General features: G+C 36.5%; 1 protein-coding gene across 14 annotated transcripts in view; it reads left to right on the top strand.

Annotated features, from left to right (window-relative positions):
- Nucleotides 1–25,626, top strand: part of EIF4G3 (eukaryotic translation initiation factor 4 gamma 3) — a 342,848-nt gene that overhangs the window by 176,924 nt on the left and 140,298 nt on the right. For 8 of the 14 annotated variants that reach the window (XR_009047966.1, XM_057698680.1, XM_057698671.1 and 5 more), the window contains 5 exons: nt 1,841–1,936; nt 3,328–3,441; nt 6,960–6,992; nt 18,543–18,722; nt 19,485–19,599. Coding sequence is in view for 13 of the 14 variants with exons in the window: in XM_057698783.1 (XP_057554766.1) it covers nt 1,841–1,936; nt 3,328–3,441; nt 6,960–6,992; nt 18,543–18,722; nt 19,485–19,599 (538 nt within the window). In the remaining variant the exon portion in view is untranslated. The remainder of the gene's footprint in view (nt 1–1,840; nt 1,937–3,327; nt 3,442–6,959; nt 6,993–18,542; nt 18,723–19,484; nt 19,600–25,626) is intronic. The other 6 variants (XM_057698723.1, XM_057698731.1, XM_057698712.1 and 3 more) reach the window with 3 other exon arrangements.

The raw sequence follows: 25,626 nt of genomic DNA, 5'->3' as shown, positions 1-25,626 counted from the left end.
ATATGTCTGTACTTCTTGCAAACTTGTATAGTGAACTGGATTGCCACTTAAATGTAAAGTATTCATGTGTATATCTTTGGAGAAGTAAATCTTTGTGATAACTTTGAAGGTATTTGAAAGGGGAAAGTACAAACAAAATCTATGATGAGTATCAAAATGACTGCTATCCCTAGTTCTCTATGCATTTAATGTTATGAAACATGTTCATAGAATGTTCCTATTCAAGCTTTTGCAATATTTTTCAACAAAGTGTAATAGTATATTAAAGAATTTACTCTAGAATAATTTAATCAATAAACTTGATTGATCATTATCATTAAATGCTGAGAAGAGAGGAAAAGCATAGAGTCATCTTTCACAGTTGTACTCCCTGCCTCAACAACAGATACAAGTCAGATTAATCCTGTGAAATTTCTAAAACCAGCCACAAAGAATGGAAATATTTTCTGTGAGAAAGCTGAGCGAGCTCTTGGCAACATTTCTTTATCAATACACCTAAATTAAAATACTGCTAATGGCACAATGGCATAGATTGTGAAAGAGGAATCACATCCATGTGTGGCAGTCATCATATGTTCTGCTTTGCATTCAGGTGAAGCTGCTTGTGTACAGAGTATGCATCAGCTCCTGGCATACATACAATTTAAATATGAGAAGTACTTTATTATTTTTTTGTCTGTTTAAAAGAGTAATTCCAAGCTAAAGGAAAATAATTTCTTTGTTTTATTAATATTCATTTTGAGAGCATGATAGAGTTTTAATAATGATAGAGCACCAGCTATGTGCGGACAGTTAGGGTGTATTACTGAGTGAAAGAGCTTGAGCTTGAATGTTAATTCAGATACTTCTTTTGCAGTTAGTTGTGTGTTAACTCTATGGCTCTAGTGTTGAAGATACTAGTGAAAAGTTTGAATAAGATCAAATATGGGGACTTCCCTGGCGGCACAGTGGTAAAGAGTCCGCCCGCCAATGCAGGGAACACAGGTTCGTTCCCTGGTCTGGGAAGATCCCACATGCTGTGGAGCAACTAAGCCCTAAGCCCGTTGTGCCACAGCTACTGAGCTTGCACTCTAGAGCCCGCAAGCCACAACTACTGAGCCCATGTGCCATAACTACTGAAGCCCACGTACCTAGAGCCCGTGCTCTGCAACAAGAGAAGCCACTGCAATGAGAAACCTGTGCACCACAGCAACGAAGACCCAAAGCAGCCAAAAATAAATTAAAAAAAAAAAAAAAAAAAAAAGATCAAATATGGCGAGCATGCACATTGTCTTTCACTTTTTTGAAGAAAAATTGGCTGCTCTTCCTTTCTGTACTGCACTAGTTATGAGAGGGCAAAGTTCTCACCCAACTTTTTGAAGTGTGGAAAGAGACAACATTTCTCTATGTTTTCATAAGTGACACATCTCAGTGCTATATTTATTATTTTGACAGCCAGAAGTTTATGCTTCAATATACCACTGGCTAAATGTTGAGAATAAAGTACGGTATTCCCCCCTTATCTGCAAGTTCACTTTCCAAGGTTTCTGTTAACTGCAGTGAACCACATTTTGAAAATATTAAATGGAAACTTCCAGAAATAAATTATTCATCAGTTTTAAATTGTTCACCATTCTGAGTAGTGTGATGAAATTGCTTCTCATCAGGAGATTTAAGATAACTTCTAAAAAAGCTGCACAGATTCTGAATTGCTGGATATTGTGATAAATTTTTAAAAGTAGAGCTGTGTGTGAACCACATTAATAAATAAACACTTTCCTAAACTTTTAAACTCTTTGAATTTGAGTTACTATGCCATATTTACTCACATTATGATATTGTTCTTGCCATTCTTTGACAGACCCCTTATCCCTCTGGACAGAATGCAGGTCCAACCACGTTGGTTTACCCTCAAGCTCCTCAGACAATGAATTCACAGCCTCAGACCCGCTCTCCGGTAAGCAAGCAGAAACTTGTTCCAGATAATGTTCTCCACCTAAGTTTGTGTTTGTAGTAGCTTAGGTTCTTTTAGCTAATATTTTTATTCAATTTTGGAAAATTATTACCAAAACATTTTTTTAAATGATTATTAGTTATTATTGGATAGCATTGCATTTTCAGACCTTTCCTATAGGAATTCTTTAAATTTATTAAAAAAGAGAAGAAATGGGGCTTTTTATCTTCTTTTACTTTTCTGTGTCATTCAAGTTCTGGTTGCATTCAAGTTCACTTCATTTCAGCTCTTAATTTGTTATACGTACTGTTCAAAATTCAGGAGAAATGTAAAGCATGATTTTGAAAGTAATTTCATTTCATTAATTGGACTCTGAAATTCCAGTGGTTTGGGAAGTAAGACTTCCTAATCGGTGTGGCTAGATCAGTTCTAACTATCTGACTGTGTGGACACATGCATGACTTACACCAGTGGTGTGTTTATTTCTTCAGATGGTAAATAAATTGTCACAGGTGTGAATACTGTCATCCTCTTTGCTCATCTTTTACATGGATTGCAAAACGTTTTGCAAAGACTGAGAATTTACTCAAGGTTCATCCTTCTGTTTCACAAAAGTATACAGTGACTTCAGCTGTCCATTGCTTACAACGTTGTTTCCTGCCCTGCATGATTAGTTTTTGCTAGAAGGTGCTTCTGTGACATCTCACATTGTCTTTCACGCCCCTACTTGTATCTCAGCTCTGTGTTTTCCTCAGAATACAGGGATCTTCTTTTGGTTCTCCACCTTTGCTTTTTTGCCTGCAGTATAAGAATATTTCATTGCATTAGCTCCTGTTCGTTTGGTTTTATGCATGATTTTAGGAATATTGAAATATATGGTAGAATTGCTCAAAGAATAGGAGGTCATAGACTTCACCAAAATGTAATCTCTTTCTTATCCTCTTCCTACCTGCCTTTCCCCATTGCCCTCTTCTCCAGTACCTGTTCTTAGATCCTGGTTCTCCCCAAGGGGTGGAGGAACCATTCTAAGGAGGTGGGACTTTGGTCCGAGTTGCCTTTTGCTTGTCTGTTTTTTTGTTTTTGTTTTTGTTTTGCTAAAATGATCAACAAGATGTCTGATGCAAGTTTTGTTCTGAGAGTGGTTTGGGAATGTGGACACTTGACTACTTGGAGTGGGCCTGAGATCTCACCAGATTAATTAGATAGGCCCCGGTTGTAATCATTAAACATGGAACATTATGGTAAGCTCTTATTGCAAACAATTCTATGGCCCTTTTTACCCCTTTACCCCTTTTATAATTATTTAAAAAGAGAAAAAGAATTAAATTTACATGGTTAGAACTAGCGCAAAACCTGACTGAAGAGCTGCATCTCTAAACCAGTTTTTTTGACAGCCCAGCAGAACAGTGCCAATACATTGCACAGACAACTGGAAGAGGAGGAAGGTTTTGGAACAGACTCCCGTTTACAGGTCCTTGGCTGGAAGAGGCTGGATAAAATACTGCATTGTAAGCAATATAACAAACTGTACTTCTCGCAGGCAGTGGTGCCTCTGGCACTCATTATTTTTGACCACATCCATCTATTGGCTGATGAACACAAATGTATTGATTGCTTCCTCTCTGAAAGTCTAACCAAGCATGGCAGTTTTTGCCAGGCATAGTGGGGAAAAGAATAACAAATTGGGTGGGTCTTCTCTATTGGGAATTAGACAGGAGTAATTTGGGGTTTAGATTCTTCTTTTAAACTTGAAGAGGGATATCCCTTTCAGATGAATTTGATTTTAAAAGATAAATTTCAAGGCTTCTTTTTCCCTCTTTCCATTTTATAATTGAATATTAAGGGGAAAACTGTCTATAGTTGTCAGCCATTTTTCTGTGGTCATAAACTCTTCAGATACTATCCTCTATGCAATTTTACCATCTGCTCTGCTAGTGACCATTACCACCCCCATTACTAAAAACCACACACATAACATTCCATTACATACCCCAAAACAAGTGCAAGACTAGCAGACCCCACACTACTCTTGCTTGTTGTTTTGGGTCCAGTTTTCCTCATTTCATTTGTGTTGGTGCTGGGAGGGTGAAGTTGGATTTGGAGTTCGGCAGGATTGCATTTTCTTCTGACATCCCACGTTGCCATAGTCTAGTCTCATCCATCCCACAGCTGTCCCAACTGGTGAGGAGAGGTAAGCTGGTGCACTAAGGAAGGGACTCTTCCCATGGCTTTGTAGAGCAGCTAAAGCTTACTCCATTCTATTTCTGCATTAATGGGCCATTGGCAATTGCACAGTTTAGGCTTTTCTGTTCTTCCCTGGACAGCTGCCTTTGCAATCCAACTGGCTTCAAGTGGCCCCCCTCCCTCCTCGAAGTGATCTTTGTGCCTGTATTTCTACTTGATACTTAGTATCTTAGTTAAATTTATATTGTCTAAAAGTAAAAAAAAAAAAATTACTGATAAGCTACTATCTGTTCCATTTTCTGGTTCTATTGGAACTCTTTAAACCGTAATTTGTTTTTAAATTGCCTCCAAAGTAGTGGAACTATTGAATGCTTAATTGGGAGAGGGGGACAGTTTGGCTTTGCAGTAACCTGTAACCATTGGTTATTTTTATATTCTGTGGTGCTAAGTGCCAAAGTTACATCAATATATGTTGGCTATGCTCAGTTATCAACTGTGCACAGAAGAGTGAGTGAGCGAGTGAGTAGGTGGGTGGGTGGCATTAACATTGGATCCAAGTTCACAGAAGGCTGCTTTCCTTAATATCTACAGTTCTCACCATATTAAAGACCCCTATTTAAAAAAAAAGAAAAAGAGACAAAAGTTTGTTTTTAATATGAGCCAGCAGCGACTACAGTTTGTTCTGTTGCTTACAGTTACCCATAGGATTAAGACTGTTGTCATTACAAATGAAAAACTCAATAGCCAATGGTGACTAGTGCAAAATAGACTAGGGTACTTTCCCACTAACTTTTTTTTTTTAATATATGTATAATTTTATAAGGAACTCCTGTTGCTCATAGAAAGTTCTCTTTTGACTGGAACATTCCAGTTATATAAAGTTTCAACTTTTATTTTAGAGCCTTAGAAATGGGGCCTTTCTGTGGAACAGTGATAAGACAGGTACTACTGTACTAAAGTTAATTTTTTAACATGGCCCTTCTCTCGCATTTTCTTCAAAAGTGTCGTGAAGAAACATCTCACTTCCACCCCCTACTTTAATACCACATGGGTGGTATTACCTGTTCTTGAAACTAGATGTCCATAGGAGAGGTGTGATCTGTTTTCTTTTCATAGTTGGAAAACTGAAAATATAAGACATCAGTTTCTTTGAGGAGAAAATGTTCTGCAAAAACTGTAGCTGTCATTATCATCATTCTGAAAAACTATTTTACAGTGGTTGTTAGCAGATATAATGGCTGGCTAACACACCCTAATCATACAGGTCATGGAGAGCTCATTAAGTTATAATGCATAACTTCGAAATGTGTTAAGGTACTTTTCATTACTTGAAGAGTAGGTAACATTTTAGCTTCTAAGGTACATTCTTGATAGAGCTGTCTTCAGTCATCCTCCTGCGTTGTGGCGTGTGACCCACTGCAATTTCTTGAAAAAATTTTATGTTAAATAATGGCAGTTAAGGAAATAATTCCAAATCTCTTGCATATAGTATTGTGGGTAACTTAAATTCTGAGTATGAGAGCTTATTTCTTAGTTCATCTTCAGTCTGGTTCACCCATTGTAATGAGCTAATGGAAGGAAGGCTCTATAGGAAATAAAACAACTGAAGGAAGATATATATTTTAGCTCTTTAAATGTTTTAAATAAAATCCTTGTATGGTTTGCATTCAGAACTACTTACTAAATATTTTCTTTTAACTGTTAGAGAGTGTGGTTCACATTACAGTAGTTAATGTGTAGGTGCCAGTACATGACTCTACGTTCCCAAATAATTTCTCTGTTCTTTTTAGTAAAATCACATTGGAAGCCCAGTTTTGCTCTGATGAAGAATTATTTGATCTTAGAGACTTTGTATTTAAAATTTCATGGGTGAAAAAAGTTTTTCTTCCATTTTATGTTAGGGAAAGTAAGAGTTGGAATATGTATTATCTACTTTCAAGTACTCTGTGATTTAGCTAAGAAGTTGTTTTCTTTTGCTTTTATTCTCAATATCAGATAGCACTAGGTACATATATACAGTCTTGTGCTGTTGTATATAAATAGTGATTGAGAGATTTGACTTCTTTTACTCTTTTTATTCTTCTTGAGCTTATAATAGTACCACTTTGATTAATCATGTTAGAGAGTAATGTTCTTTACTACTGTTTGCTTTGATATGCCTGGTATTAAACTTTAATAATTAATTGAATTTAAATATAATTATTTATACACTTATATATTTATATATTATAAGTATATGTTTATATTTATTTTTATGTTTATATATTTATAATATATAAGATAAATTTTAATCTTTAACTCCAAGAAACAAAGGAAGATACTGAAATTTCCATTTCATGTGTGAGATACCCCATTTAACTTAGTAAATTTGAAATCCATCCTACTGCATTCTTTATTCCCTGCTGGCCATTATAATTACTTCCTGGCCATTTCTTATAATGTAAAAACATTTCTTATTACCTCCAGCTAAATCAGTTACATAAGCAGAGTTACTTTTCATATGTTTGTCTTAATATAACCACTTAGTGTTTCAAACTTTCTTTTGCTTTATTTTAGGGTTTAAAACAATTCCTATCAGAGAAGCACCCTTATGTGCCTAACAGCTTAGCTGTTTCTCTCTCAGCTGATAAATGGCAAACTATTTCTGGTAGAGGTGTTAACCTGTTGAATCTCAGTACCTGTCTGTCACTGTCCTGCAGCAAAGCTTTGACTGTTTGTGTTGTGTTTTTTTTCTTGTGGGTTTTATTTCTTTTGGCATATTGTGTGACATTTTGGTTTTTGTTGTGGTGTTTCTGACTCTTTGTGCCTTTCCTTTTGTGTTTGTTTTCCCTCCTTTTCTCAGTTTGCAGCGGGGCCTCGACCTGCCCATCATCAGGTACTGTACCCTTGCCCCTTCACTATTACCCTTAACTAATAGGTGGGGGCTTTAGTAGTTTCTGACTCTCAGAATGCTGCCATTCCATGGAACCACTAGAACTATTCTCTTCAAGAGTGGCTTCAGTCTAGTGTAATACAGTTCTTTTTGTCTTTCACTAATTTCATAGTATTTTGTTAGTAACAAATTAATTTCCTTCTGTTTATAACACAGTTTAAAAATAATAGTTTTTTTTTTTACTTTCCAAAAATAATTGCTCTGAATTTAGAGAACCTTGAAAACATTTAGATATATTAAACCCTCACATATTTTGTGGATTAAGTTTAAATTTAAGTGAATGGAATGGGCAACATTCTAAGGGTTTTGTTAACATTCTGATGTAACTTGTATTGATGTGTATAAAATAGCATTAGTATTTCTAAAACCACTTAATCTCAGTTACTAACTTAGACCTAATAACAAATTGATTAACAATAATATACATTCATTTGCTGCATAAAATTATTTATTCTTAGGATATATGGAAAATAGATACCTTACGTAATTTTAATATTTTTAGCCTATTCTTTTAAATGAAGTAATTGTATAAATTAAATTTTCAAAAATGTATATGCAGATGCTAGTTTATTTAGCAGGAATATACTAGAAGGGATGGTTTGGGAGAAAGAAAAAGACTTGCAGCGTTTTTCCCCCAAAGTGTTCTGAAACATTTTCTCATACTATAGTAGGAAGAGCCTCGGCTCTTCTGAATTGTAAATCTGGTGGATCTTGGGTTTATGTTACCAGATCTACTATGTAACCAGCTGAGTTAAGCAGCTCTTTTTCTGAGTCTCAGTTTCCTCATATATAAAATGGGGATAAATACCCTTTACATTAGAAATAATATGTAGGTCATCTGACATGAAATAAGCAGCCAGTAAATGTTAGCTCTTTTTAATATTGTCTTAGAACTTAGTACGGTTTGATAAAATGAGAGGAATATTACCAATATTTACCTGTGGCATCATATTTGGAATTCTTACTACTGAGTAAATGGATATTGTTAAATTGAAGGCTTTCATTATCTAGCAGTGATTTAATACAAGGTTCTTTTCTCAAAATACAGTCTTTCCAATTTAGACGATGTCAAAGCCAAGCAAATTCTGAGGTGTTAAAGACATTTTGCAGGAGAACTCTCAGAGGTGGTTGATGAAGTGGATGGCAGTTCTTTGGATCTGATAAAGAAAACTCAGGAGTATTTTTTACTTGATACAGATAGTGTTTTTAAAGTACTTTATGAGCTTGGGCTTTGATGTCAGCTGGACCTAGGTTTAACTCTTCCTTATTAACTGCGTCTTCTTGGGTAAAAACTGCTTACTGCTCTCAGCCTCAGTTTTCTCATCCGTAAAATGGGGACAATATCAATACCATCTCAGGACTAATGTGAAGAGTAAATGAGATAATACAGATAAAATGATTAGCAGAGTATTTGGCATATACTGCAAATCCAGGGTGTAAGATTACTAATAATTAAAAAATAATCTCTTAGATAGAAAGATTGGTTATATGTATATATATTTTGTAACAACTCTAGTTAAGGGCCATAGAGGCAGGGTTTACATTTTAGTCAGGGATAGAGCCAGATTCTCCTGACAGAGAGAAAGCTGGAAGATCTTTGTTCAAGAAGCAGAGTAGAAAGTAACTAGTGATTCAGAAAAAAAAGGTTTCTGAGCTCCTTCATATAAGGCTAAGTGTTTCTATTACTTGGGTTCACTTGCAGTGGTCCTCAAATAGGGATGTTGTATTTAAGCCTTTATATATTGTCAGCTTTGGGAAAATCTGTTTTTTAAAACTTTCTTCTGAGCCTAAAGGCTTGTGATACATTTTATCTTTAATTCCAACAACCAAGGAAAGCTTTAAGAAGTCTTTCTGAGAAAAGGTTAGTTTCTATCCTGAAATCATTTTTCATGTGTAATACATCTCAAGGAAAATATTGGCAGATTATCCTAATTTTATTTATAGGATAATGCTTGTGAAATTATAGCATATATTTCAACCATTAAAAAAGTAGAACTATATATGTGTATATATTTATTATTTATCCATTAGCAAGAAACCCACACTAGTTCTTGAAGATGAGTTCTTCAGATGCAGCATAAATCCAGAGCATTACTTTTGCATTCAAAAACTTCGAGTGGCTGGCTGCTTTTACTCTGGTATTCTTCCTTTCTAAATATGATTAAAAATTTTTTTCCTTATACGTCAGAGAATTAAGTGAGTAAGGAAATATGTAACCTTGGCTCAGGCTACTGCAGTAGCTACCTTGAAGAAATAGAGTGGGGAGAGTGTGGTTGAAGTAGCACTGCTGAGCAGCCTGTAGCTGAACCAGTGTTGTGGAACGCCATCCATCGAGTACATTGTTAGGAGGAATTTGCTATCTTGTATTCATGGACGTACGAGCCAGTTTGGCTTATTTCAGTATGGAATTGCTATTGGCATTTTGGATGGAATAACCAGTAATGAAAAACTGCCCTGTATATATTGCAGTTCCTTTAGCAATCTTTGTGCTATACATGCCAGTGGAATTCCCCCAGTGACAGTTTAAAAAATAAAACAAAAAACACCTTCATACATTTTCAAATGCCCTCTATGGAGGTGGTACTGTTTTCCCATTTAAGAATCACTGGCCCAAGTCTGTATTTAAGAGATCTTCTCCTCAGATCTAAAGCCAAGTAGAGACCTGAATCCTGAAAGTGGGTTCATGTTCATAATGTAAAACAAGACGTAGAGGCTTGCATAATGAAAGCAGTGCAGTTGAAAACAAATGTTGAGTGGTATACAGAAAATACATTTTTTAAGGGAAAACATCTATGTCCTGGGATATTTTTGGTTTGTTGTGTTTAAGACCCAAAGTTAGGACTTCCTTGGTGGTGCAGTGGTTAAGACTCTGTGCTCCCAATGCCTGGGGCCAGGGTTTGATCCCTGGTCAGGGAAGTAGATCCCACATGCATATGGCAACTAAGAGTTCGCATGCCACAACTAAGGAGCCCGCCTGCTGCAACTAAGACCTGGCACAACCAAAAAAAATAAATAAATATTAAAAAAAAAAGACTCAAAGTTGAATTGAAGGCCCAGATGGTTTTTTCATCTGTGGCTGTTTGCTTTGACCAGAAAGAATTAAATCAAGAGTTAGAGTTAGTCTTGACTAGTTAGAATTAGTGAGTAGATTTCTCATGTCTCCTTTATTACATTATTCATCGGCAGCTACCTTTCCAATCATATATCCTTTCATGCTTTGATCTTATTTTTTTTACAAAATAATGTGATGCTGGATGTTGTTTCCAATGATTGACGTTTCTAGGGTCCCCTAGTAAATATATAACTTCTCATGGATGTTTAGTAATTATTGGTTCTATAAACTGTTGACTGAAAAAAATGCACAAGGTGAGAGTTGTGAGTTTAGTTTTATTTGGGGCAAAATAAGGACTATAGCCCAGGAGACAGCATCTCAGATAGCTCTGAGAAACTGCTCCAGAGAGGTAAAGGGGGAAGGTCAGTACATATGTGATTTTGGTGAAGGAGGAGTGCGTGCAATTAAGCACACATTTTGTTGCAGAAGGTTGCTGCTGGTCACGAGGAGCAGACATCACCGTGAATAATTTTAGTGCTTTTCTAGATATGAGGAGGTGCAAGAAGTGGGCTCATAAAATCTTCTCCTGAAAATATCTACCTAAAGGCCTGTTCTGCCAGTTTTTCCCAAAGCACAGTGTGCCTCATTCCTGATCTCTGTCCTGAACTCTTTTCAGGGCTGTGTTGAAGGTCAGTGGCTACAGCAACTTGTGATTTAATCCTTGTAGCGGCAGATGACAAGTGCCAATTTTTAGTTGGCAAAACATTGCAAAGAAAAAAAAAGTTATTTAGGTGAGCTGTTTGAAGGTAATTGCTTGTGAAAAGAAAACACCATCATCCAGTTTAGTAATCTAGTAATCTAGAACCTATGTATTTTTCCTTCTTTGTAAAATGAAGTTATCAGAATTGAAATGAAACAAATAACAAGATTTTTGGATAGTAAACATTTTTAGTTTAATACAATTGAGAAACTGCTATAGGATATGTTTATTTCTTGGAACTGCTTTTATTTAGAAGTTCTTTATGTGTGGTCAGCCAAGGCTCTTTTTGAGTCCCTCAAGTCAGGGATACCATGGTCTAATTAGGATTATGCCAGCCACATCGTCTTCCTGGTACAGTTAATTTTTGGCTTTTGCAGGGATTGAGTCTGTAGATTAATAAGGACATTCTATTCTTTTCACATTTTATAACCTAAAGAGAACTTTAGCTTAGAATAACAGTTTTCTTCAAAGGTAAAAGACGGAGTCCTAAATTATTTTATATGCAAAACACTCTTGGCTTTAGAAGCATGTCAACTATTTTTATTCTGATGTTTGAAAATTCCAAGGTAATTAGAAACTGAAAGAACAGAACCTACACCCAGAATTAACACAAGTGACTTGGTATAATGTAGATCTGGCTTGTATTATTAACTTCATGTCTTTGGTCATTAAAGTTTGTGTAGTTGTGGTTTAAAGTTACTTATGTTCCTGTCCTTATTTTACTTTTGGATTTCACAAAAAATATCAAGTGTTGGTTATATGCTATGACTGAATAGTCTTTGCATTATGAGGAGAACCAGGGAGTTGGTATTTTAAAGTGCTCGTGGAACAAAAACAGTTTGCAGTATGTTGATACATGATTTTAGTTCACATCGTGTTCAAAGCAATTGTATTTAGCATAAACAAATAATAAGCTTCATAAAACTTAACAGTGTTTGGCATCAAGGAATATTACTTGTGGCAAGCATTGAAACTATACGTTTTCTTATTGTAATTTGATTCTTTTTGCAAAGATTAAAAAGAAAGAAACGGCTACCTTATGTTGGTGTGTTGTGTCCATCCACCCCCCACCCCCCCCATTATGACCTCTACAGGTTTCTGTACTAAAAGTTGTGCTGTTACATTTGAAGTCCTAGTCCCTGGTAGAGAAATATTTGCATTGCTCTAGGCATTTTCTTAGATTTGAAAAATAAAATAAATGAAGGCTTTGGGTTTGCCTCTGGGACCAAACCTGGCATATCAGAGTTTAATGGATAGGAAGTCTGACCAAACATCTGTGCAGTCTTATCACCAGAACTCTTGTATTTTTCAGAGCTTGATGTAGGCCAGTGATGGGCAGTTTTATCTGGTGCCTTACTCACAAGGAGTTGTAGGATTGCAACAGAGACAGTGAAGAAAATATAGGTTGGGAGTTGGCATAACTGGCATCCAGTCTAACCTTTACTGCAAACTAACCTTGGACCTCAGCTTTCTTATCTGTGAAATGGATACAATATGCTGACAAATGATGTAATATTGAGGTGTTATAATAACAGCATCTATTTCCTAAGGGTATTGTGGCAATTAAAAGTACCTGCCTGTCACAGTGCCTGACACATAATAGGCCCTTGATAAGTGTCAGTTTCCTTTAGCAGTGGGGCGGTCTACCTTTACCTTTTCCCAAGCTATTTTTGCCTTATGAATGAAGTGTTCTGCAAGGATGCTCGTTTCCCAGACTGTGCTTTATGATCTGACAGAGTACTTTCTTGTTCCTGACAGAATCCTTAAGGTTTTCTTTCCTCCATCTGACATAATCCTCTAGGGTAGCACTGTCTAATAGAACTTTCTGTGATGAAGAAAATCTGTATCTGTGCTATTCACTATAGTAGCTACTAGCCACATGTAGCTAATGAGTGCTTGAATTGTGCATTGTGGCTGAAGAACTGAATTTTAAATTAAATTTTAATTTAAGTAGCTAAATATAGCTAGTGGCTACCTGTTGGACAGCTCAACTATAGGGTTTACGTCTCCGAATTCTTAGTGAAATCTAAATTCTGTGATGATATAGGTTATGTGCAGGAAAACAAAGAATTTTAAGTGAACAACCTTCATTATAAGTTGTAAGTCAGCAGAATATCTGATTGATACTTGCATGATATCCCATTATGTGGACTCTCTACTTCTTGTCCCTTTCTAACTTGTCAGAAAATCATAGCACTATCATTTTTCTCAAATAGTTAATTTTTTAAAAAAGATATTAACCTAAAAAATTCTTAATCAAGAATCTTATTGTTTACCCCTCCAGTAGGTTGAACAATATATGCAAAAAGCTAGGGATGTCATAAGCATATTTTTGATATGGTTTTTATTGCTTTGCAAATCAATAAGTACTCAGTGGTTTTTGACATAAGAAGAACTAATATGATTGAATAAGAGTTTTTCTAGTTGCTGAAAATGAATGGGTGTTTTTCAAAGAATTTCTGATTATTATATAGTTTTTTAGAGATATCTTTGTCTTTTGATGATTTGAGAGAACACAGTCATGAGAAATGTTACATTCTAATTAACAGCATCTGAGGAATTTCCTGCTTGTCCGGTGGTTAGGACTAGGTGCTTTTACTGCTGGGACCCAGATTCAGTCCCTGGTTGGGAACTAAATCCCGCAAGCTGCAATGCATGGCCAAAAAAAAAAAAAAAAAAAAATTTAACAGCATCTTCAAAAAGCATTTATTATCATTGTTATCGACCAGGAAACTTTGGTAAGGGTGTAATTACTACGTCTTTAGAAAGATTTTCCAAGAGGTAGCATTTTCCTTCTTGCATCTAGAGTATTTCTATGAAAGTCGGCAATCTTTGAGCACCCTATAAATTCAGCCTGTGTTTTAATATATCCTTGCCCTTTGGAGCTACCCAAAGTACCACCTCAAAGGAAGGCTGTCGGCTTCCCATGCCATTTTCCTGGCATACTAGTGGACCATTGAAAGATAAAAGAGTAAACGGATTGAAATTAAGTTTGGAGATGATACTTATGTTGTACAAGGTTCTTCTCTCCTCACCTATCCCATTTCACCATTTTTATCAGTGACTTGGATTAATTCCATGCCTGTCAAATTTGCTAATGGTCATGTAGTTTTGACATTGTGTGATACATTTAGAATCCAAAAAAAATATTGTATAATCTGAAATGATGGGTTGAAATTAGCCAGATAAATTTTCAAAGGAATAAAATACTAGATTCCTATATGAGCTTCAAAACACAGCTAGAAGAGTACACACAGAAGTGAAGAGCATGACTTATTGCCAGGTTATGTGTAAAGAAGATTAAAGAGTTTCAGATGATTATAACTCTGTACTACTTGGTAGTAAAATGTGGTTGACAATAGAGTTCCTATGATCCTGTGATTCTTGTTCATTAATGGAAACAGAGTTTGCCAGAATAAAAGAGATACAGTGTTCCTTTATTCATCAACAGATACTTACTGAATGAGGGCCTGGTACATTCTGGGCAGACGTGGATATTTGTTTGGCTCTCTACTTTGAGAACTTTGAGCAGTGGGAGAAGATTGAGAAAATAAAGAGTAAGCTGGTTAGGGAATTTAAACATTTTGATTGGAGGAACAAAGGCTGGAGAGTGGTGATTGACTTGGAACAAAAAATAGTGATGTGTAAGTTGGCAATGATGACAGGCTTGAAATAACTCAGAGGTTTGTCACTTACGGAGAGGAAGGATTTAACTTTGATGTGATTTTGGGGGGATAGATGTCACACCAGAGGGTAGATCATACAGAGGGAAAAATTTGGAGCCAGTAGAAGGAAAAACTTGCAGTGTCAGAACTCCATTTAACAATGAAATGAAACTGTGTCTTGAATTGCTAAAGTATCATAACCCCAAACGTGTGTCATATAAGAGATTCAAACTTTAGGTATATGGTTAGACTTAATGGCCTGTACTGTCCTTCCAAAACAGGACAATTTGATTCTTTCAATGATTCTTCAGCAGTCAGTGGAGAGGGAAAAGGATTCAGAAGCATTTGCAAGCAGTTTGGGAAAGCCTATTCCCATCCATACATTCCTTTCAATAACCTGTGGTTTGCTGCCATGCCTACCCACTATTAAATCTAATTCTGTATTTACAATTGAATGGTTAGGAGGGAGTACAAAGAAGAAAATCCATTTCTTTTTATTTCTTTGCATGTCAAACCATTACACCTTTTCTAGTCCTGGAGATATTAGAACCTCGTGTTTGTGTGTGTCTGTGTGTGTGTGTGTGTGTGTGTGTCTGAGAGAGAGAGAGAGAGAGAGAGTGGTGTACTTTTTAAAGGGAAAAACAAGCTCCAAATAGCCTGTCATTGTAAAAATCTTAGTGCAGTGAAGTTGAGTAAAAGTAGGCCTGTTAAATGTACCAAGGATAAAAAAGCATATGAACAAGTTTCAATAACTGTAAGGGAGATAGAGAATTAGAGTCTCGTAGGTAGAAGAAATTTCTTTTCCTGAATGATAAGCATGAATTTCATGAGGTGACTGATGGAGTGTTTTTCTTACCAGGAATCAATTACGATTGAGGGATGTGCTACCCATTATTGTGGTTTGATAAACATCCTGCCACATCCCTTCAAGCCTTTGAAAAGAACAGATTTCTTCTCACTGACCTCACTTGTTTGAAATTACGAGGGGTGTTCCATTTCATGAGAGATAGAGTGTGTAACAGTTAAAAGTACAGGCCCAGAACCTGAATATGTTTACATTACACATGGGAGACCTTTAGCAAGTTACTTAATCTCCCTGTCCCTCAGTTGCCCCATGTATCTAATGGTGGTGTTAATAATAGTACCTGCCTTAGAAGTTTGTTGTGAGGATAACTTAATATATTGATATATGTAAAGTGTTTAGAGTGGTATCTGGTAGTTTAAAGTGCTGTTTGAATCTTCATTATTATTTAGTGTGACTGTTTAATACATGTTTCTACTTAGCTTCAAAGCTGAAATCTTAGTTTATTTAAAAAAATATTGTATGTCCACATAACCACAAATTTGTGTTTTACTGGCTCACTTGTATGTTGATATTAGGAGTATCATTAGAAACATTTGTTTGTTTATCTTTCAAAACAACTGAAGAAAACAGTCTTATCCCATTCAGAAATCTTCTTGGATAAAATGTAATCTCAGTTATTCTAGACAGGCTGGTTAAAAATTCCAGCAGAACAGTTGGAAAATAGTGGTGAGAAAATTATTTATGGGAAAGCTTTGCCCGTATCTATTTTTCTTGTTCTGCGTAAGTTAATGGAATAGTTTCCTCTCTCTCTCTCCCCCTCACCTCCCCATAACATCATGTGTCTTCAGGCAGTAAGTACTCTGGCAAAACGTGTTGATAATATAGCCACAGTGGATCGTCACGTGTATCCGTTTGATACTCTCCTTGCCTTGGCTGCCCTCTAGAGTTCATGGAAAAGGATCTTACAGAATTATTCCTTTTATCCATGGTGTCTAACATCTAATAGTGCTCAGTAAGTGGAGCCAGACCCTCCTCTCCTTGAGCCCTGTAACAGTTTTGTGGTTCCTGATATATACACCGAGTTATAAAAATGCTTAAATTTCATTCCTGAAATATGTTTACAGCTCACATACATTGATGAGTAATAGAGTCTGTCTGCTATGTAATTAAGAGAACTGAAGTCTACCATGGAAAGTTTACTAGTCCAGTGTTCCTGGTTGCAACTGAAAGAAATTCTTGTGTCTGTCACCAAAACTGTGTCAGTGGAGATAACTTGAAGACTATTGCTGTCATTGTGACCCAGCCCAAGTTCCTATGTTATCACCCTTGCCTCTTGTATTTTCTTTTCATCTTCACCAACTACTCTTGCGGTGTCCGCCATCTGGTTCCCCCATTCACTTCATCCTCCTGCTATACCTTACTGTCTATTGGTTTTCTGTGATTTATTCTCTTTAGGGCTTTCTTTGCCCTGGGGTATGAGGGCTGAATGGGGGATGAGCCTTGGGCAGTGGATCCCAATTCTTCCAATTCAGCACAAGATGAAAAGTTAACTTCCCACCTCCTGTGGTTAGCTTGATGCTTAAGAGTAGGATAAGACACAAGTGATCCCAAAGGTCAAACTTGCCTTTATTTGGACCAATAGCAACACTCATGTCTGGAACGGTGAGACAGCTCAGGAGATTTGGAACTAGATAACATTTTTAGACTATTACCATATTTCCCCATTTTAGCTATAAGTGGCCTCTTATATACATGGTTAATTGAAAGGAGCAAGTTTCTGTCATGAGGAGCCTGGTAAAAGTTGAAAGGTTTAGGTATTTCTTAGGACTTTTGCAAACTTTAAAGTAACAAACGGCACTTCTACTGTTAAGTCTTTTCTGCATTGAAGATGGAGAGTAGATCATAGAGATGCTAAATAACTAATGCCGAGTCATATCATGGGGGTCCATGGGAGCTGAGAACAGGAATCAGTAGTTCCAACTGTGCTTGTCCACTAAGCGTACATTTCCTTTCAAGCTGTTAATACTTGTGGCTGCTATTAGAGTATTTTTGCCGCTGGATTTTTTTACTTTTGATTAAATGTCATTCGGTTCTTCAATTCTGTGTGCCCTTGAATTCTCAAATGGAGAATTGTCATTCTGATTTTCTAATCTTCTTTCTTCTCCTATTACTAAATAGAAAAATATTTTTGTTGAGCTGCATGCTATGTCCTACCCCTTCCTACTGATCTATAAGCTTTTCCATTGGCTTTCTTTCTGTTTCCTGCTGCTTTCTTGCTTCATAATTGAAGGGAGGATTCAGACCCATCCAGGTAACAAACTACTGGTTCTGCATGGCCTCTTTATCTGTCTAGTCTCTTATTATTATTATCAGAGTGAGATTGATTGTTTGCTGATGAATACATGCATTCACGGTGGGAATTTACTATTGGTATATTGTTTGAAGGCTTTTAAGCCTACAGTGAGAACCATAAATAACCACAAGTACTGGTTGCCATTTGAAATATTTGAGCTCTGCTCCTTCCAGACCATTTTCAAGCCTGTCTAGATTTTCTACTTTTATTGCTATTTGAGAAAGCAAAACTGGGTTCAGTTTAGTATGAGATTGCCACTATTTTCAAAATGAAGGCTTTTCCTATTTTGTGACAGTTAGCTTGTGACAACCCTACAGATAGTTTTAATTTAATTTGCCCTTGATAAACTGAGATGAAAATTTTGATGTCCAGAAGATTTCTTGTTATTCTAAATCGTTTATAAATGACTTGAATGGTAGTTTTTTAGGGGACTACTTTAAGTTTTAATAAATTGATAATGAGCCACCTACTCTTTATGAAAGAAGCAGTGCTTTTATACAACTGGACAACTTTTAGAGGTACCAACTACCTCTTTTGTTATATTTTACCACACATTTTTAAATTAATAATTTATGGTATGGAATTTGTAGTTTAAATTAGCTGAGATTTCATTTTAAAAGTGAGGCTGCCCTGCTGTTTTCAAATGAGTGACAACATTGATCAAAACGTGAAATAGTGTGGCTGTGCCTCGTGTGGAATGTTTTTTGTGAACCCAGATGTAGGCAGTTAAGTCTCTTTTTATGTATATTGTATTTCTAATTCAAGTTGATAAATGGAAAAAAGGAGAAAGCTCAAGATAGTAAAATTTATATATTGCCCTTTGTTAAAAATACATATATATTTTTCTTCCCTCCTTAGTTTTTCCAGAGGCCTCAAATACAGCCTCCTAGAGCTACCATCCCAAATAGCAGTCCTTCCATTCGTCCTGGTGCACAGACACCCGCTGCAGTGTATCAGGCCAATCAGCACATCATGATGGTGAACCATCTGCCCATGCCGTACCCAGTGCCCCAGGGTCCTCAGTACTGTATACCACAGGTAAAGTATCTCTCAGAATCGTGTGGTCCATCAGTAGAGTGGGGATTAACTCAGATTCTCATCAGAGGGAGCAGAGATGGTGGCTGATGGCTTTGGTTTTTAGTAATGTGTGAACTTTTTTGTTGGATATAAGTAAGCCATTTTGTCATTTTTCATAATATCGTAAGGAGATATTTCTTCATCTCTTAAAATTTTCTAAGACAGTAGAGAAATTGTTTTTATATCCTAGCTTTCCCCCAATGCCTTACCCACAGACAGCTGCTCTAAAATAAACGTAACTAACTATTCCAGTAATATCGTTCAATGTCATTGAAAGCTATCAGCCTGAAATAATTTTACGATGAGCTAATGTCTGCCTGTGCACTCGTTTGCTATATGGCTTTACCTAAGGCACATCTTTTTCTTCATCCTCATTGCATCTTTGTTTTTTTTTAATTGAATTATAGTTGATTTACAATATTTTGTTAGTTTCAGGTGTATAACAAAGTGATTCAGTTATACATATGTATATTCATTTTTTTCTTTTCCATTATAGGTTATTACAAGGTATTGAATATAGTTCCCTGTGCTGTACAGTAAATCCTTGTTGTTTATCTACTCATTGCATGTTAATGGCAAGCAGGCAGTTTGAATGTGTTTAACAAAGTGGCTTCACCTTCTTTAAATGATTCTCTTACACACACACACACACCCACCCCTTTATTTTTCCATAGTAAGTCACCTTCATGTTATTTATAAATGTCTGTGATTCCTCTCTTCTAGTACCGTCATAGTGGCCCTCCTTATGTTGGGCCCCCACAACAGTATCCGGTTCAGCCACCAGGGCCAGGTCCTTTTTATCCTGGACCAGGACCTGGGGATTTCCCCAGTGCTTATGGTAAGTATGAAAAGTTGAGCAATTTCTGCTAGTTTATTGTGCTCATTCCATTTTGTTGTTTGGCAGGTCAGTTTAGGTGGTGCGGTTTGGTGGTGAGGTTTGATGGTATGAAGGGTTTTTAAATAAAATGTTGCAAACAGTTCTGACCTGAAAGGTTTTTTTAGAGAGTGGCTTATAAGATAAGAGTATTATAGAAATGTATTTAGTTAATGACACCTTCTCAAAGAGCTGATAATTCTGTTGCAAAGGGCCCATGTCTCAAAAGTCTGATGTCTGCTACCAGCTCATCATTCCCTAGATTTTTACTGGATTTTTGCTGAACGTGTAAATATACCTTATCTCCCTCCCATGATTTCTTTTTTTCTATGCATTTTACCACCATTTACCAAAATATTTGTTAATGTTTTCCCACTAGAATGTAATATCCACAAAGGCAAGGAATCTTATTTGTTTTGTTTGCTGCTATATCCATAGCACCTAGAGAACAGTGACTGTTTAGGCACTTAGAGAATATATATGGGATGACTGAATTTAACTCGGTATACCTGTGATTTCTTTTCTGCAGAATTTTGGTTAAGATCTGTGTCTTGGGGAGGTTTTGAGGATTAGTTAAATGAAAATGCCTTGAAAAATTACAAATATTTTTAATGTAGAGAAGCAAGCACCATGCTTATACTTGGTGTATGAACCAATACTAAACTAAGAAGTAATGAAGATTACTTATTTTATTCAGTAAATTCCTACAACATACTACACTTGTTTTATTCCCTGGAAAGCGAATTATAAGTGATAAAATCAGCAAATACTAGAAAAATTAAACTCTAAGATTGTCAGCATTGATCTTTTCCATTATAGCAAAGACATTAAAATTTTAATTTGCTCTTTTAAGATGGTAACCTGCCATAGATAAACATGTATCCACTAAAAAATTTCCTAACATTGGGATTAGTGGCTCATTTAAAAAGCTTTATAGAGTAGTTGATCGGTATTAGAATAACCCAAGAAGGTTTCCCTTAGGTTTTTGTGTTTTTTTTAAACATTGAATTGTGTACTTTATTTTTTTATTATTATTTTTTATAAATTTATTTATTTGTTTGTTTGTTTATTTATTTATTTATTTATTTATTTATTTATTTATTTATTTAATTGGCTGTGTTGGGTCTTCATTGCTGCACACGGGCTTTCTCTAGTTGCGGCGAATGGGGGATACTCTTACTTGTGGTGTGCAGGCTTCTTGTTGTGGTGGCCTCTCTTGTTGTAGAGCACGGGCTCCAGGCGCGTGGGCTTCAATAGTTGCGGCTCACGGGCTCTAGAGCGCAGGCTCAGTAGTTGTGGCGCACGGGCTTAGTTGCTCTGTGGCATGTGGTATCTTCCTGGGGCAGGGAGCAAACCCGTGTCCCCTGCATTGGCAGGTGGATGCTTACCCACTGCGCCACCTAGGAAGTCCCCCCCTTAGGTTTTGAGGTGAAAGAGGCAAAGCAACCAAGCGTTACCCAGCTTTACTTCTTTTGGAAGAGGAAAACATTTCTATTACTTGTGAAACTGCTGTTTCAAAATGATATACTTTGAAACTTCATTAGATGTCTCAAATATGTATGTATGTTTAACATGGCTTTATTAAATAGTATTTTTACTAAGAAATACTTGATATTTTCAGTTTACACATATGTTTTTAAGGAAAATAATATATGCACATTACCCAGCTTTGACATAGAATATTGCCAGTACTGTTGAGGTACTTGTGCACTTGAACGTAGCTTAAAGGCACAGTTTTCACACAAGTCTAGTGCCTTTGCATTGGTACTTGCTCTGAAAATTTAAATCCAATTAAAATTATTTTGAAGTGTAAAATTGGCTGTTGTTATCTAGAATTTATTGAGCAGAAAAACTTCAAGATGAGGTCTGTCAGAGAAATGTGCTAAAATTACCAGTATTTCTCTTTCAATCCCATGTTGCAAAGGGAATGCAGTTGTGTCTTCTAAGTTACAAAATCATTTTGAAAGATGTCTCACAGAATTTGTCTCCTGTTTATTTACAGATCACATAAATGATTTTTTGACTTAGAAAATATCATCATTACTGTGTCGGTGCCAGTCCCCTTTCTTGCTCTTAAAACATACTGTAGTACGTTCATATTTAAATGATTTTTAATGCAAATAGGCACATACTATTTTTAATGTTCTAAAACTTCCTGGTTTTTTTTTTTTCCACATCTCACAATGTATTTATGGACATCTTTCCATTTCATTGCCTATAGACTTTCAAGCTACATAGTATTCCATTTTAAGAATAAATCATAAGTAATCTAGTTCTCCACTGATGGAAGTTTAGGTTCTTTTGTTTGTTTGTTTGTTTTTTAATTAATTTATTTATTTACTGGGTGTGTTGGGTCTTTATTGCTGCATGCGGGCTTTCTCTAGTTGTGAGTAGGGGCTACTCTTTGTTGCCACGGGCTCTAGGCACACGGGCTTCAGTAGTTGGCGGCACATGGGCTCAATAGTTGTGGCTCACGGGCTCTAAAGCACAGGCTCAATAGTTGTGGCACATGGGCTTAGTTGCTCCGCAGCATGTGGGATCTTCTTGGGGTAGAGATCAAACCTGTGTCCCCTGCATCTGCAGGCAGATTCTTAACCACTGCACCACCTAGGAAGCCCAGTTTAGGTTCTTTTTGTTATTTGGGCAGGTGTTTTAGTTTTAAAGCCTGTCACTAGTTAATTTGTTTTTATCAGAATCAAAAGTTGTCATCTAATACCTCCCATCAATTATAGGTCTTCCCCCTATACTGCCTTGGGGCAGCTTTCCTGGTCTTATGGTCTAGAAGCCATAAACATTCCCTTTCTATTTCCTCTACTTGGAATCTCTCCTTCTTTTACCTTTTCACTCCCATTTCTTAATTTCCCTGTGATCCTGATGCCTCCCCTTTTCCTCTTGGGCTTGGATTAAAGGTGGATATGGACATGGGATCCTAGTTCTGTTTTCCAAAGCAGGAGTCCTTTCTTCTAGGGCAGAGCACCTTCCTTTATCTGAACTGGCAAGGAATGAATCCAAGACTTGTTCCTTCTTGCTCTACTGCTGGAGTTTGTGAATTGGGTGGACTTTTTTCCCCCCAGAGTCCTTAGTTCTTCATCCTTAACTTTGCAGTTCACTCCAGCATGCTAACAGTTCACTCCCCTACTTGGTTTAAACCTTGAACAATGATTCTTAAAAAATCTTCTTAACTACATTAAATTTCAGTAACTAAGACCATAGAATTCTGTTTAATTTTTGTAGTGTTTCTACAGTGTTGAGGAAGAATAACTAAATGGATAGTATTCGCTCAATGCCACTTTTCAGTTTTTCTCTTGTCACTGTTTCTTAAATATTTTGATGCCTATTATATCAGAAAAATACCTCATGAAGACTGAAATTATTTCCAGGCCAACCCTAGAGGATGATCGCCCAAGATGAAAAATATAGTTTTGGGAGCAAAGGGATGTGGTTAATGGTGGCAGTGATGTTGAGAAAGAAAAAAAGATTGAGAATTTACAGTGGTAGATGGCCCCATTCTCTCTTACTTCCAACCAGTATACTTTCCTTTCTTCTCACTCTATCATGTCATTTCCCTTCTCTTCTGTCATCTTCTTTGCACTCTTTTCCTGAGTCTCTGTGGGGGCTTGGGCACCTTGTTCAGCTCATAAGCGCCGAGGGAGTCATTGTTCCCTATAATATGTGTAGGTGGGAAATTTTTTTGGCATCTCAAATTCAATTTGATTGTGTTTTCGCACAGTGGCAATACTGTACTTGGTGATGTGGTTATAAACCACATTATTATTATTATGGGTATATTATAGGATAAATTGATTTGTATGTGCCAACCTGCATATTTAACCACTAAATTTATCTTTTTTCCTATGGAAAATTGAAGGTTTTGAAAGGTTTTGGAAGACCTGCAATGTGTAAGACATTTGTACTAAGTGTTTTGTGAAATGTTGAGGTATTCTCCCTGCCTTTCAGGATCTTATTTGTGTAATGTTTATCCTTGGGGTTTTGCCAGTGAGAAGAAATCTAACTATTGACTAGACCAGTTGTTCCCAGACCTTTCAGTATCCTGGGCAAGTGAAATATAAAAGTAAAGGAAAATAAAGGAAGAAACACACATGACTATTACATTTAAAATTTTGCCAATAAAACTTTTAAAGAAAACTGCTATTTATTGTATCATTTCACAAAGGAAGGCTGTTTTAACAACAAAGGAATAGGACTGAAATAATTTCATAAAAGGAACAGTCCTTTCCAAATATGTCAAGTTGGCAAGCCTATAGTTGTGTGTATGTGTATGTGTGTGTTTCATAGTTATTATTATATATATTTGCCATATATTAGTGATACCTTTTATACAGACTGAAGTTAGGAGAACCACTGATATAGAAAAAGAGTCAGCAAACCTTTTCTATAAAGGGCCATGTATAGTAAATATCTTAGGCTTTGCAGAACTAGGATCCCATCCCCACACCCACCTCTAACGCAAACCATTCAACTCTGCCATAGTAGTGGGAAACCAGTCATAGAAAGTAGATAAAGTGTTGTTTGTGGGTGTCTTCCCATAATACTTTATTTACAAAATAAATGGTAGTAAGCTGAATTTGGGCCTCCTGATCTAGACAAACCTACCTCATTCCATGAATAATAGGTCCAGAGACATTAACTAACTTGCCTGACAAATGGTATGCAGAAGTGATTCACATTTTTAGTAGAATAAAATAAATGTTTTAAGTGTCCCTATGTAAGAAGATGGATTAGATTATAAAAGAAAACTATTGTTTGGTAGGGCAGAAGGCCTGCTCTGCTGGGCCTTGTTTTACTAATGTTTTACTAATTTAGTGTTTAACCTCCCACTATACTGAGATTATCCTGTTCTGCCAGGTTTATTCAGCTGGTATTTATTGTACATATATTATACGTCAGCCTCTGCCCCAGTCATGTTGACTCAAAAATGATTCATTGGAAGAATCTGATTTTTTTTAAAAGGGATATTTTACCTTTTGGATCTTATTTCACTTAGCTTTAAAAATATGGCAAGGTGAGCAAATTGAATTGCTTGTGTAGCAGCATTTGAAACCAATTTTAGGGGTTTGTTTTCTGAGTTTTGGAGCTAGTGATGTAATATGGTAGCATAGAATTGCTTACTTGAGCTCTGCTTTGATAATACTTTGCTCACTGCTAGAGGATAGCTAAGGTGTTTTTGTCTTTGAACTTACTCAAATCCTAGTCATGCTGTTTAGATCAGCCCTGTTTAGTTCTTTTCCAGATCTGATTCTCAAAACCTGATTGGTGCCTGCAGAGTTCTGATACTGCAAGTCACAGGGCTTCCAAGAAATTTCCGCGTGAAGATTATGATGGTGATGGTGGGGATGGTGACGATGTCAGTGATGACACTGATAACAGAGCCTGCGCTATTTGACTTTTTACTAAAATACCAAGGATTTTACCAGTATTAACTACCTTCATGCACATTTCTTTCCTTCTTATTACCTTCACTGCTTTCCATCTTGCCCACTAAAGGCCAGTCATCGCTTGTGCACTCCTGTATGTACCCATTTAAGGCTGTCACTCTAGCAGTTCTCTTCTCTCTTTCCTACATTATCATTTTTTTTTTCTCCCGCTGCTGGATTAGTTCCATCAGCATACAGATATATCGCTTCATTCCCATCTTTTTTTTTTAAAAAAAGCTTTTTTAACTTCATATTTTTGCCCGCCTCTAGCCCATTTTTCTGCTTCCTTTAAAACTTTTGAGAAAAAGAGCTGTCTGTACTCACTGTCTTCATTTTCTTTCATCTTATTCACCCAGCCGGATGAGAATGCACACCTCCACCCCCACCCAGACAGCTTTCATCAAGGTCACCAGTGAATTCCACTTTGCTAAATCTTAATTGACTTCCCAGTACTATTTGACATAGTTAAGCACTCTGCCCATCCTTGGACCATTTTCTTCATTTCAACCACTGCCTTGGTTTTCTTTTTCATCTCCTTTGCTGGGTTTTCTTCATA

The sequence above is a fragment of the Hippopotamus amphibius genome, chromosome 1, assembly GCF_030028045.1.
Source record: "Hippopotamus amphibius kiboko isolate mHipAmp2 chromosome 1, mHipAmp2.hap2, whole genome shotgun sequence".
Classification (NCBI taxonomy): domain Eukaryota; kingdom Metazoa; phylum Chordata; class Mammalia; order Artiodactyla; family Hippopotamidae; genus Hippopotamus; species Hippopotamus amphibius.
The sequence above is the reverse complement of the archived record's forward strand: the minus strand, read 5'-3'. Positions and strand labels throughout refer to the sequence as shown.